General features: G+C 36.5%; 1 protein-coding gene across 2 annotated transcripts in view; it reads left to right on the top strand.

Annotated features, from left to right (window-relative positions):
* LOC135216878 (paired box protein Pax-6-like) overlaps positions 1-11,935 on the top strand; it is a 192,448-nt gene extending 180,513 nt beyond the window's left edge. For both annotated transcript variants that reach the window (XM_064252399.1, XM_064252398.1), the window contains exons 8-12: positions 4,924-5,070; positions 7,754-7,836; positions 8,344-8,519; positions 8,682-9,016; positions 9,375-11,935. In XM_064252399.1, the coding sequence (XP_064108469.1) occupies positions 4,924-5,070; positions 7,754-7,836; positions 8,344-8,519; positions 8,682-9,016; positions 9,375-9,463 (830 nt within the window). In that variant the 3' untranslated portion in view covers positions 9,464-11,935. The remainder of the gene's footprint in view (positions 1-4,923; positions 5,071-7,753; positions 7,837-8,343; positions 8,520-8,681; positions 9,017-9,374) is intronic.
* Positions 11,936-13,159: the final 1,224 nt, after the last annotated feature.

Below are 13,159 nucleotides of genomic sequence, written 5' to 3'. Positions count from 1 at the left end.
AAAGCACACCGCTTTGTCAATTATGTTTCCATTGTACTCTGATATCTTCTGATATTTCCTCCAAGGAAAAGGGCAAAGGAGAATATATATATTTATATATATATATATATATATATATATATATATATATAGTATATATATATATATATGCATATATATATATATATATATATATATATATATATATATATATATACAACAACAAAAAGCAGAGCAGCAATTATAATTTAAACATATCATAACAACTTACAATAACCTAGATCCGAATGTTCAGTAATCCTGGTAAATAAAAAAAATAATTGACTTTCATTTATTAGATACTTCCAGATGTTATACGAATATTAAGTGAACTAATATATCAACGGAATTGATATAAAAAAATCTTTTAAAGGTGTCGTGAACCTTAATGGTTTGCTAGTGGTTTATTTTATCCCCTCTTATAGTAAAATATATATATATATATATATATATATATATATATATATATATATATATATATATCTATATATATATATCATACATACATATATATAGATTATATGTATATATATATATATATATATATATATATATATATATATATATATATATATATATATATATATATATATATATATATATATATAGTTTGGAGAAAAACAACAAAATGAAAGGTCAGTGATCTGCAGTTACCATGATTACAGGAGATGTGGTTATACCTGATTGTAAGTTGTTATAATAATTTAGACTTTGATTGTCACCGTTTATATTTTTGTTGCTCTAGTTATTGTTTTCCTTTGAGTGCGATATTCGCATTGCTCATATAACGCGCAAATCAATCATCTTTTATATATATCATACCGTTCAGTGAATCATCCCTTTTCGTTATCCTCAAGTATTTTTTTTTTTCAACGCAGGATGTATTTAATAATATTTCTATATTTCTCGCTACATTCTGAGGTAGTATTTTCATTGCTGCATGTTATCACATGGCTTGATGACTTTACCATTAGCTAATGTCTTTTCATTAATGGGACTACCAATGGCTTTCCATTCTGTGTAGTTGATATTTTCATTCGTAAATTTTGATGCCGTTTTTTTTATAACCGTTCTTATTATCCGAGCTTGTTGGCGCGCGCTGGAACCCGGCGCTGCTGTCTCCCCTACCTTCCCGATTCCCTACCTACCCCTTCCCCACCCGGAGCTGTCAAACAGGTTTGCAGGAGGAGGGTAGATGTCTCCCCTACCCTACCCTCCCGTTCCCCTACTTAGCCCACCCCTTACCGGGGAGGACAAACCGGTTTGCAGGGGTTGGGTGGCTGTGTCATGTCTCCCTTACTGTCACCCGGGGAAAGACAAGCAAGATCAGAGCCTCTCGGATTTTATTATTTTAGATAGCTCAATATAATGTTTGGTGTTTATCTAATCATAGTCTCATCTGGGACTATGATTAGCTTATTGAAATTATCTAGATTTTTATCAGCATCATCATCATCATCTCCGTAAGGGGTTACTGCCGTCAGTTCACCTCACTTTCTGCACTGTAGGCATTTTACTAAAGGGTGTTTGCAGCGTCCCTTCGGCTCCCATTTGCAACCTACATTTAGCATTTTTATTTATCTCCCTTCCCCCCACTTCCCTTATTCAATCTTGCTGTCCAACTTCACTAACTGTTACTTCTTAATGCAAGCATGGTGTTTTTCCCAGTTCCTCCTTTAGATACTTACATTTCACCTCTTTTTTTATTTTGTGGATCTCTGTCTCGCTGTCCAACCATGACAACTTCGTCATGTCACTGTCTTAAACGCCGGATGGCCGCCAGTTCCCCAGTGCGTGGTTTAACAGCCAAAGTTTCATAAGAGACGATGAGATCAACATCATCATTAAAGTAGGGATGACAAAACCGACCATATGCAGAATCTGTAATCCATACAAGTACAGTAAATTTTCCCTTGCCCGCAAGCACGACTGTGCGGTTGCATGAGTTGCAAGAAGTCCACTTTCGTGAAAACTTACTCGACTAATAAACACAAAACATTAACGGCCGCCTCTTTTGCAAAAGAGAGAACCGGGAAAGCGCAATCGCAGCATGCATTGCAAATGCAACTGCGGCTGAATAATCTCTACGAGAGAAACAAAATGAATATTCCCTCCTTGGCAGACTCGACTTTGTCTAAGCGCGGCTGCCGTGATTTATGTCTGTTCATTCGTAAGGTCCAGGATAATCTCGCTCTCGCTGGTCAGTGTACGGTGAAAGCAAGGCCTTGGGTGAGAGCAAAATAGGGAAGCTTCTTGGAAACGGTCATGGGAGCTATTGTCTGCACGAGAACATGTTATGACATTGTTATGGTTTTTGGTTTTGGCGTCGTTGTCTTTCTTGCTGTTGTTGTTGTCGTTGGTGTTGTATTAATAGCTTAGGCAAGGATTTGGGAAAGTTAAAGAGATTATAGCACTACATAATGATGAAATGGAAAAACCACTGTGGAAAATTGAAATAGCTTCTGCAGGCAACGATAGATTGGATGATATCTACAATAATGAATTAAAAACAGTCAGATTAATTCATTTCCAGCCGAATTAATGTGTGCGAGAACGTAACTTCAGTACAAATACACGTTAAGAATCATTGAATTGATAGGAAAATTATAATATATATATATATATGTGTGTGTGTGTGTGTGTGTGTCTGTGTGTGTGTGTGCAAGAGGTAGCCAGGTGTATCTTCAGTTATCTCGCTAAGAGGAAACACGTTAAGATTGAAAACACAAATTTATAAGATGAAAGTTAACAAAAGAGCCAAAATCTTTAAAATAAAAGTGACAAGGAAAATAAGTGAAATTTTAAATGTACATGTTGACAAGAATAACACCACACAGAAATATATATATATATATATATATAGTATATATATATATATATATATATATATAATATATATATATATATATATATATATATATATAATTTAGTTAGTAATGTTGAATGCATAAGCTGTGTGTAAACATACAACTCGATATACAGGAATGATGTCCTGAGGGTCATTAAATTTTATGGTTTTGTTCTTTTAAGAAAAATTCTGATTTCTCTCCTTTCTTTTGGTGTTTCCAAGGAGCAATGACACTCTTTTGACATTAATGTGCGTTCACTCTATGAGTTCTTAGGACACTTTAACTCTATCAATTGTGGTTTTTCATTTAAGCATTCTTAAAGGTTCTGAGGGAACTGCCTAATCCATTTCCGAAAGTGTCTGAAAGTCCTTGTTTCTTATTGTTTACCGTCTTTTACTCACGGGAACAATTACCATTATCACTCATTATTCTTTTCGTGTCATTTGTGTTTTGATATACTACAAATGAATTTCATTTATATCTTAGCTCAAAAGCAAGTCCATGTTTGGTGATACTATTGTCTTTTCTTACGGATTTCCTTTAAAGATTCTCTTTTATCTTCCATTTCAAGTTCCAAGCAGACAGTTATCTACGAGAATCTTGAAGTTGTGTTCATCTGCCATTCTCAGGAATATTTCCCCTCTATTCCTCTCTTCCTCCTTGGCTTGGGCCTATTCCCCTTCTCTCCCCTCTCCACTATCATCATCTTCCATTCGCCCTTCTCCCGAAAGCATCTGGACTTATCTGCGCCTTCTGCCTGACTGGCCACGTTGGGAATATGTACGTCTTATCTCCATATGAGAGATGCCAGTTACCATTTTACCTCCGCTGTTTTATGTCTCCATTCCCATTCCAGTTCACGATTCATTTACATATCTGGACGGGAGAGAGAGAAAAAACCCGGTTGTCAAATTGATGTGATAAATCGAGTCTAATTCTCCCATTTTGGGCGAAATTCCGCGCCGTCAAAATTATTAACGAAACCGCATCGGATGTGTCCGTAGAGGGTGACGTCGGGCGGCTGAGGTGGCGGAGTCATCCCGCATCTGGCAGTTTCCGGCATCATGTCATAATAAAGTGTGAATGAAACGCAAAAGGGGGCGTGGCTTCCTTCCTTAATATTGCTCTTTGTCATCCTGAGAGTAGCGGTGCTTCGCTCGTTTACCACGCTTATTACTCGGTTTACATATTCTGTCATCTATACTTTATTTGCATATATAGCTCCTGTGGCGTCAGCTTCTTCCCTCCGCGAAAAAAAGGACAATTATTGTCCTTTGTCTGCCATCTCACCGATTTTAGATTTTCTCTTCATTCATTTAGCAACTGGGGATTTGGTCAGTTACTGTTTCATGTAAGAGAGTTCGTTTACTTACACATTGTAAGCCCTATCTGTCCTTATCAGTTAACAAGTGCACGGCCAGGTTCGAAAGTCCACGAGACACTTGCTAAAATGAAACTAGCTCCCCTTCCTCTCAAGAACAGCCTAACAAAATTGGATGAAACTTGATAGATATTTTCCTTGGTCTCTCTTTAGATGCTTTTTAGGGGTAATCAGCTCAGAAGAATTGACTATTTGCTGCAAAGGAAATCATCTCACTTTTGATCCGATTTCTCTCGAAAGTTGATAATCTTGAGAAAGTTACAAAAGGAGTATTTCTTCCAAGTTTCACCGAATTTCGTTCATCCCTTTTTGAAGTAATCAGTTAACACACAAAGATGCACGTTTTCGTAAGCTAAATGCTTCGTAGTTGGTTGTTGATTTTGAAGATATGCTCTCCATTGGGTGCACTTGTTCTGTTTATTCTGAGGCTTCTGTCATATTCGTCATTTAAATCCTAACCCATTATAACACGGAATTTTATTTCCCTCACTCCATGATACAGCATTTAGCATTCTCATTTGTTGATTATTAATTTAGGAGAGACATTCATTATTCATTTAGTTCATTTCCCATTAAAAATATATCCTTTTGATTTTCTTTTGGTTCCCAAAGTCTGTTCTCACGGTAACTTTCTCGGTACTTTCAAAGTCTTAATTGTCCATTCTTTGACCGCAGGTGACGCCGGTGAACTAAGCGAAGACAGCAACGCCGGCAGCAGTGAAAACAGCAACAGCGAAGACCAGGCGAGGCTTCACCTGAAGAGGAAACTCCAGAGAAACAGGACCTCCTTCACCAACGATCAGATTGACAGCTTGGAAAAAGGTGAGGCTGACTTGGTTGCGTGTAAGAGTTACCAAAGCTAGAACTGAAAATCCTAAGAGACAAATGGTTGTGAATGTGGCGGAATTAAAGTGTGAAGGTAAAATATATACAGTTTAGTAAGAATGGCGTGGAAAAGGAAGAAGAAAGAAACGCAGGGTAGACATTCTCGAATTAAGCTTAGCAAGGTAAAATGTGAGAAAAAAATGTAAGGAATTGAAGGTAAATCGCTGGAGAGTTTAGTAACAATGCATGGTCAATATGGAATATTTGAGAAGTTGTAAGGTAAAATGTCAATAAAACAATAGGAAATTAAAATGTAGAATATGTAAATACGTAGCGAAAAAATATCACCTGCAAATATGAATTATAAGAAAGAGAAGGCAGTAAAAGATGGCAATCCTACCAGTAAGCAAACAGCATAGTCATCCAAATGCGAAGTGTAATCATGATGGTGTATTAAAACATTACTTGCCCATGGCTGCGGAATTTCAATTAAAGGTAGGATTCTTGACTGACGAAACGTTATTATATTTTGTGAAGGACATGAATAGAAATTTTGTGACGAAGGAACCATTGTGCGGGGTGGCTTCTAAAATCTAGACTCAAGAACGAAACCTTATGCATCATTACTGTAGATTTTCGTTAACCAAACTTGAATCAGACTACGCCGTTGGTTTTTTCAACACGTGAGCAATGAAATCATCTAAGATACACCGAAAATCTAATAAGCTGTTCGTTGTTTAGCACAAAGTAAATCTTTCCATGAAATTCATAAAAATTACAAATCTCTTTAATGGTTGTCACATTATCCAGAGACACTGGCCATCCAACAAAATAAAACATATGATCTCTTAGGTTAATGTTTGATGATAGGAAGGTAACCAAATAGAGGCCAGGAATCTTCACGAACAAACAATGAACTAGAAGGGCAGGTCAACATGGCAAACGAAAAGAAGCAACTCTCATAGATAACTGAGTGACAAACCATCGAAGGAACGACGAAATGACCAAACAAACAAAATATGGGAGAAGCATGAAACCTGAGAATAAAAGAAAAAAGTCTAGAGGAATAAGGAAAATGAAGGATAAACACGTGCGTGAAAAAAACGAAGACATCATAGGGCCTACTAAGAATGAGAAGACAAAATACACAGGAACGACAGTGAAACGCTTTGAAAGTCTGAGAACATTAAAACAAAGAAAATAACAGAGAAAAAAATCGCCGCCTGCTAGTTATGTATCACTATCTCATAAACCGGCCAAAATACACAAAAGTCATCAAAGCTAGAAATGATAACTGATATGACGCGATAAGAATAAAAGTAGCATTGAAGTGAAGAAAAAAGTGACGGAGCTGTAATAAATCAAGTATCAGTTTTCTGGGAACATGAAGAGAAATGTTCTAAAACCAAAGTAAACTTTACCGAAATATAATGATAAAACCCAATGATAGTTTAGGACTGACAGCTTCTATCAAGGTTTCCTTTTATTTTATAATGATAAGAGATAGTTTGGAACAAAAATAAATGAGTGACCTCAAAAAGAGTATATATATTTTTTTAAAGGTATTAATATTCCAAACGCGACAACATCCTGGTGGGCATCAGGGCACGTTAGCTTGTAACAGTGACAGGTTGATTGTCTCATATTTTTCGCTGATTCGGCTACAAACTACTTTGTTGATGTTGCTGTTGTTCTTATTGAAGGGTAGGAAAGGTCTATGGAAGAGCCTAAAATGGTCTGAAAAAGGTGCTTCTCGTTGAGTTAGAAATACAGAAATTTTAGGATAGGATATTTATGATTTATTTATTAGAATGAAAATGTAAAAAAATGAATAATGTACGTGATAAACAGTATAGAAATATTATTTCCAATAAAATATAGCGTATTTATTTTCAATTTTCATTATCGTTTGTGAAATAAGGCTCTATGTGACCGTAAATTTTAGCACGTTTTAATTTACGTTAAAAGTTAGGAATAATATGTTTACAACTCATGCGTGGGGCGGGGGGGAATCTTGCACTTGCCGTGAGTAAGCTGGGGGTCGGATCACGCATTGTTGATAAGCTTATCACTAGAAGCCTTGAACCCAGATGACAATCCCCCTCTATCTCGTAGTGGGATTCGAACCCTCAGTTGTAATTTCACTGTCTCTATCTTGTGTGGGTTTGAATCCCACTATGGAAGAAAGGGTATCTTCATTTATTTGTTGTTGGGATTCATATGTATATGTATATATGTATGTATATTATAATATACATTATAATATATATATTTATTATATTTTTTATATTTATTACATATATTATATATATATATATATATATATATATATATATATATATATAATTATGTGTGTGTGTGCGTGTGTGTGTGTGTGAATAGATGAGTAACCTTTTCACAATAATGATTTTTCAAGAGCTATCATAATAGGCAATCATTCATACAATGGTACTCTCCTGGATTGTAGTCATTAACTATGTATAACTGTGACTGGCTAATATTCCTTCAAAGAAATTCTCGTTACTTTTAGACAGGTAAAGCGTAAGTTTTTATGTGTGCTTTCTCAGGCTATGCAATTAAACTTTATTATTACTTAAGGCAGATTCTTTATATGATCTTAAAAATGACTTTGTGATTTATATAAGCGCTAATTTGCAATATTTCTGATTTCTATTTTCAGAGTTTGAGAGAACTCATTACCCCGACGTGTTTGCCCGCGAGAGACTGGCTGCAAAGATAGGCCTGCCGGAAGCTAGGATTCAGGTAAGAAAAAGATTCTTCTCTCTCTCTCTCTCTCTCTCTCTCTCTCTCTCTCTCTCTCTCTCTCTCTCTCTCTCGAAAATAACATATATTCATAACTGTAGTTGATTTTATTACAGGGACATGAGTTCACGCTAACCATGATACACTGGATTATTTGTGGCAAATGTAACTATTCTTTTTTATGTTTGCCCTAAGTTAGATTAAATGACAATTACAATTTCGTGCAGTTTCTCTTTGAGTTCTTGTCAAATATATAATCCCCTTCTTACTTTTCAAGCCAACATATGTATTTCCAGATAAAGGTAGCAGAAGAATTATGAAATATAACCAACACAAAACTAACCTTCTAAGCCAGGATTCAGAATAAGCCCAATTGATTTGCAGTGGTGTTATCAGATCTCGAGCTGAGAGCAGAGATAAAGACAAAGGGGTGAAGTCAAAGGATCAAGGGTTAAAGACCCACTTGCCTCAACAGTCGCAGCAGTCATTCTCGTTCTTCTTCCTCAGGTGTGGTTCAGCAACCGAAGAGCCAAGTGGAGGAGAGAGGAGAAGCTCCGGAACCAACGGAGGGCGGCTGAGGGCGTCGCTCCCTCTTCGCCCACGAGAATCATCAACAACTTCACGCCCTCGCCTATGTATACCCCGCTGCCTCCACCGCCCATGTCCGTCGCCGACACTTATGGGTGAGCCCCTGCGCGCTTATGAGTAGTAATAACGTGAATTTCATGATGCAATGATTGATTTCAAACTTCATCGTCCTTTTTTAGCGTCTTTTCTTCATTCCGTAAAGGAAAGGTCGTTTTGATAATCCATTTCTTTTTCTGATTTGCCCCATCGACTCTCAGGTCTATGGCAGGCGGAGGCGGATTTGGCATGGCATCGAGCGTGGGCGTAGGGCCAGGCGTGGGCGTGGTCGCCTCCAGCCCTAACTGCTTACCCCAGCAGCAGCCACCCACCGTCGTTCATCCCGCGGGGACAACGGGCGTGGGACTGGGTCGAGACCATTCTCACAACGCCCACAACCCTTACATGAGTCGGTCTTACGACTCCTTGTACACCCACGCCCGCGCCTCACCCACTTGCCCGCCCATGCTTTATCACCCGGCTTCGCACCACCCTCACCAGAACCCCCACGCCCCCCACGAGTACAACACGCCTACACCACCTAATTCACAAGCCGGTAAGCTTCCCTTCGTCTTTTTGAAAGTGTCAAGTATAGCCAGTGTTGAGTTGTCTTTTGAAAGGATCGTTTGATGGTCACTTCTGCATTTAACCAATTAATTATAGCAGATACGAAAGGTTGGTTTGAGGGTCATTGCTCTATTTAACCAATCAATTCCAATCAATACTAATTTCAATTTACTAACTGGATTATATAACAGACAGAGGGTCGAATGAGTTTCCAATATGAGTAGCATTAAATGGTTGCTCTTTATAAGCAGTTCTTTAAAAGTAGTTATTCTCTGTGTTGTTTATGACTAGATGTTTTTTTTTTTTTTCAATTTGTCTCGTATCTAAATTTGAATTTGAAATTGCAGGTCTTCTTTCACCCGGTGTGTCAGTGCCTGTGGCGGTGCCCGGTCAGCACCACGACATGAACGCCCAATACTGGACTCGATTGCAGTAGGTGCGAGCTTGCGCGCCTTATAGGAACGGGTGCGAGCTTGCGCGCCTTTTAGGAACGGGTGCGAGCTTGCGCGCCTTATAGGAACGCAAATGAAGTACTACGCGTAGCAAGCTCTCGCGACGTCGAAGGTTGTAACTCTGCAGGCAGTTTAAGAAGTGCTTTTGAGTCCATTCAACGATGCAACTGATGTACTGTTTTGAAGGTGGATAAAGACAGGAGAGAGAGAGAGAGAGAGAGAGAGAGAGAGAGAGAGAGAGCGAGAGAGAGATAGAGTTTTAGACACTGGACCAAGTTCGAGTACCCGAAGGCTTTGAAAGAGACCACCAATAGTGAAACTGTGCTTCAGTCCCTATCGTGTGACTCTGGGACCTCATAACATCAGTGGATGTCTAGTTGGCATCAATATCAAAAAGGGTGTTCCTTGGTGGCAGAAGCAAGTGACAAGATAGATACATATTGTGCCTAATGCGTACCAATCCATATAAATGATTTCGAGTGGGAAGTATATGTATATATATACATATACATATATACATATATATACATATATATTTCTCACTTAAACAAACGGAAAGAATGGAGAACTTTAGGATTTCGTTATCGAAAATCAATGCACACAGGTTTACTTTGTTTCGATTTTACTTGCATCTGTAAAATATGCGTTACATTTCGAAAATAAGTAAGATATTATGTAAAAGATTAAGGAGTGAAGAATGATGACATGATTGTAACATTGACTAGACTTTCAGTTTGAACTTTTGCGTTTTCCAAATTCAGTTCGTTAATTTCGAACAACGCAATAACAAACGGCAAAAAAAAGCTACAAATCTGGGCAATATTTTTGTTCTACGTAAAGAACTAAACGAACTGAAATATCCTGAAAAATTTCCTTTTGTTATGTTCCGGTGAAGCAAAGCTAGTCTTGACAAAGAAAAATCCATAAGAAAACTTAACAATTTTTTTTTTATGTAGAAACGAAGCATAGAATATGCTTTCAAAATATTTGGTGCAACGTTAAAACAACTCTTTCATTCTGAAATCTGGCAGTGATAATGCATACATGTTGATAAGTCCTTCGTTCATTGTCACATTGACTGGGTGATTTCTATTGAAGAATATTTCAAAATCTGAAAAATCGCGTGTCTATGATACCAAAAGGTTTTTATTTTGACGGTTGAACTTCTCTTATGCAGTGTTTAGCAAACATGGTCTTCGAACAAAGCAAAAATAATATCGAAAGCATCAACAACAAAGAGCAATAATATTAATAATAATTATAAAAATATATTAATGATATAGTGCTTGAAAAGATTATAAATTTCATAAATTGACGAAAGTTATAAAAATGAGAAAGTCGATGACAGTTATCATCATTTCTTTTGATTTATGTTATTATTGGCATGGTATTTATCATTATGCTTATTAATAGAGAAATTCACGCGTTCCTTAGTGATAAGGATAATGATATTGAAGACATGGCAAGATACGTATCAGGAGCAAAGTGGACATAAATAGACGTCAGTACAGACACTCATATCTGATGTGGTAATATCTTAATTCGAGACGTATTAACATAATCCTTTATATCCTGTGTTCGTTAATCCTTCATTATATTCTTCATTATATCCTTCATTATATATTACCCAGTTTATAGAGAGAAACCAGGCAATCAAATCCAGCCCCGAAAGAGATCGTTTGCGAACATATCGAAGCCTGTTACGTTAACGTATGATCATCTGTTTAAAGAATCGATAATACAGATATGCAATCCATATGTGTATATATCCGGAAAACACGAGTACATGCATATGTATTCAGATGTGCATATGTATGCATAGATAAGGTACGTATGCAAGCATGTACATAATCTTATGCATATGTATTATCCTAATAATGCGCAATAATGCATTTGGCTTTCACGATTTGGACTTGTACAGTTAAATGATTCTGAAGAAAGGATTGGAAACGAGCTGTGTACATATATATATAGTTAAGTGGAACTTGTGTAAAAAAAAATATGAATGACAGTCGAGGAGGTAACGTTAATATGGAGTAACTTGGTAATGTACTTGTAATTTTTTTTCTTGTGTGTAAAGTTTTTTTTCTCTTGGAAAAGAAACATAAAATATAAAAGAACACTCTTATAAGCTTAGATCGACGACTCTGTTCGTGAATTTATAAATATCTATTTTGGAATTCATAGCGACGAGGACTGGATCGTCTCGAGTCAGTTGTGTGGTCAATGAGAGACTTAAAAAAATCGTATTTTATATATATATATACATATATTGCTTTTATTTTCATCCCTTTTCATACAGTGCCACTGGCGACTGGATTAACATGTGACGCACTTTTTTCATTTTTCTTTTGGGTCTTTCGCTTTTTCCCCTTCTTTTATTTATCATAGGTTCATTCTGTTTCTTTGGAAAATTTCATTATGAAATGTGTATGCATACTTATATATAGATATATATATATTATATATATTATATATATATACATAGATATATAATTATGTATACATACATATATATACTCACATATAAGTATGCATATTTATTTCACATATGTGCACACTCACATCCTCATTATCTTCCCTTCAGTAATTTTGTTATGAAATAACTAACAACATTGACATGCTAATTTTGTAAAGCAGTACGGTAATGTAATTTTAGGGCCATGGCATCATTCTCACGACTAACCGTTCAGGGCACACGTAAAGCTACAAGACTCCATATAACATAACATAACATAACATAACATAATATAGCAGTCATGTTATGTCGTCCTTCTTCCATAAAACTCACTAACACACTTGTGCAAGTTTTTCTTGTTTTCACCTTTTCGTGTTTTGCATCCGATAAGTTCTTTTCTTCCAATTCGTTCATGTAGATAAACAAACCTCTTTCCTTTTTTATTTTCTGTAGGTTATGATGAATCATTTCTCGATCAATTTTAGCCCATTGTATTTATCAGTGTATTCAAAGATGTGTTGCGTACGATCAGGATATAATATATGTATATTTTTTTTTCCTTTCTCCCCTTTTTGAACGCAACTGCAACTTTCATCCATGCTGTTATTGTTTTTCATCTTTATCATCGATGCACCTCTTTTAATTGTCTATTTACCCATGGCGAGAGCACCATACTAGGAGGATCCCTCTGTTCTTTGGCTTATGGGTGGGTTCAGTCCCATTTACAAATGGTCTTGTTATCCTTCGTGCAATTGGTGTTTTTACCCCTCGGTTTAACAGTTGGGTTATTTTTTTGGCACTCGATCATTTCTTTTGAAAAGGATTTTCGACTGGAAATATTTTCCATGATACAATCATTTACTGGAGAGATACAATACTTGCAATGTTTGTCAGTCTTAACAGACGTTACAAAACTACATATATATGTGCATATATACATATACATATATATATGCAGATATATTGTAAATATGTATATTCGTGTGTAATCGTTTTTATCCTTACATACACTGAAATTAACCCACACACATATATGCGCATGCGCAACATGTGTTCATACGAATGCCGATGTAACTTGAAGGAAAAATAAAAATCTAAGGGAGTTTTTCGAAGAATTTTGTTAAAGCTGAATAAGCCACTGATCCATCACCTGCTACTGTGTTGCTCTCCAACGCATTCACACTGACATTCTGTGTTTTTGGAACGACTTTGCTTTGTGGTA

This window comes from Macrobrachium nipponense, chromosome 6, assembly GCF_015104395.2.
Source record: "Macrobrachium nipponense isolate FS-2020 chromosome 6, ASM1510439v2, whole genome shotgun sequence".
Lineage (NCBI taxonomy): Eukaryota > Metazoa > Arthropoda > Malacostraca > Decapoda > Palaemonidae > Macrobrachium > Macrobrachium nipponense.
Note: the sequence above shows the minus strand (reverse complement) of the source record. Positions and strands in the feature narration are given on the sequence as shown.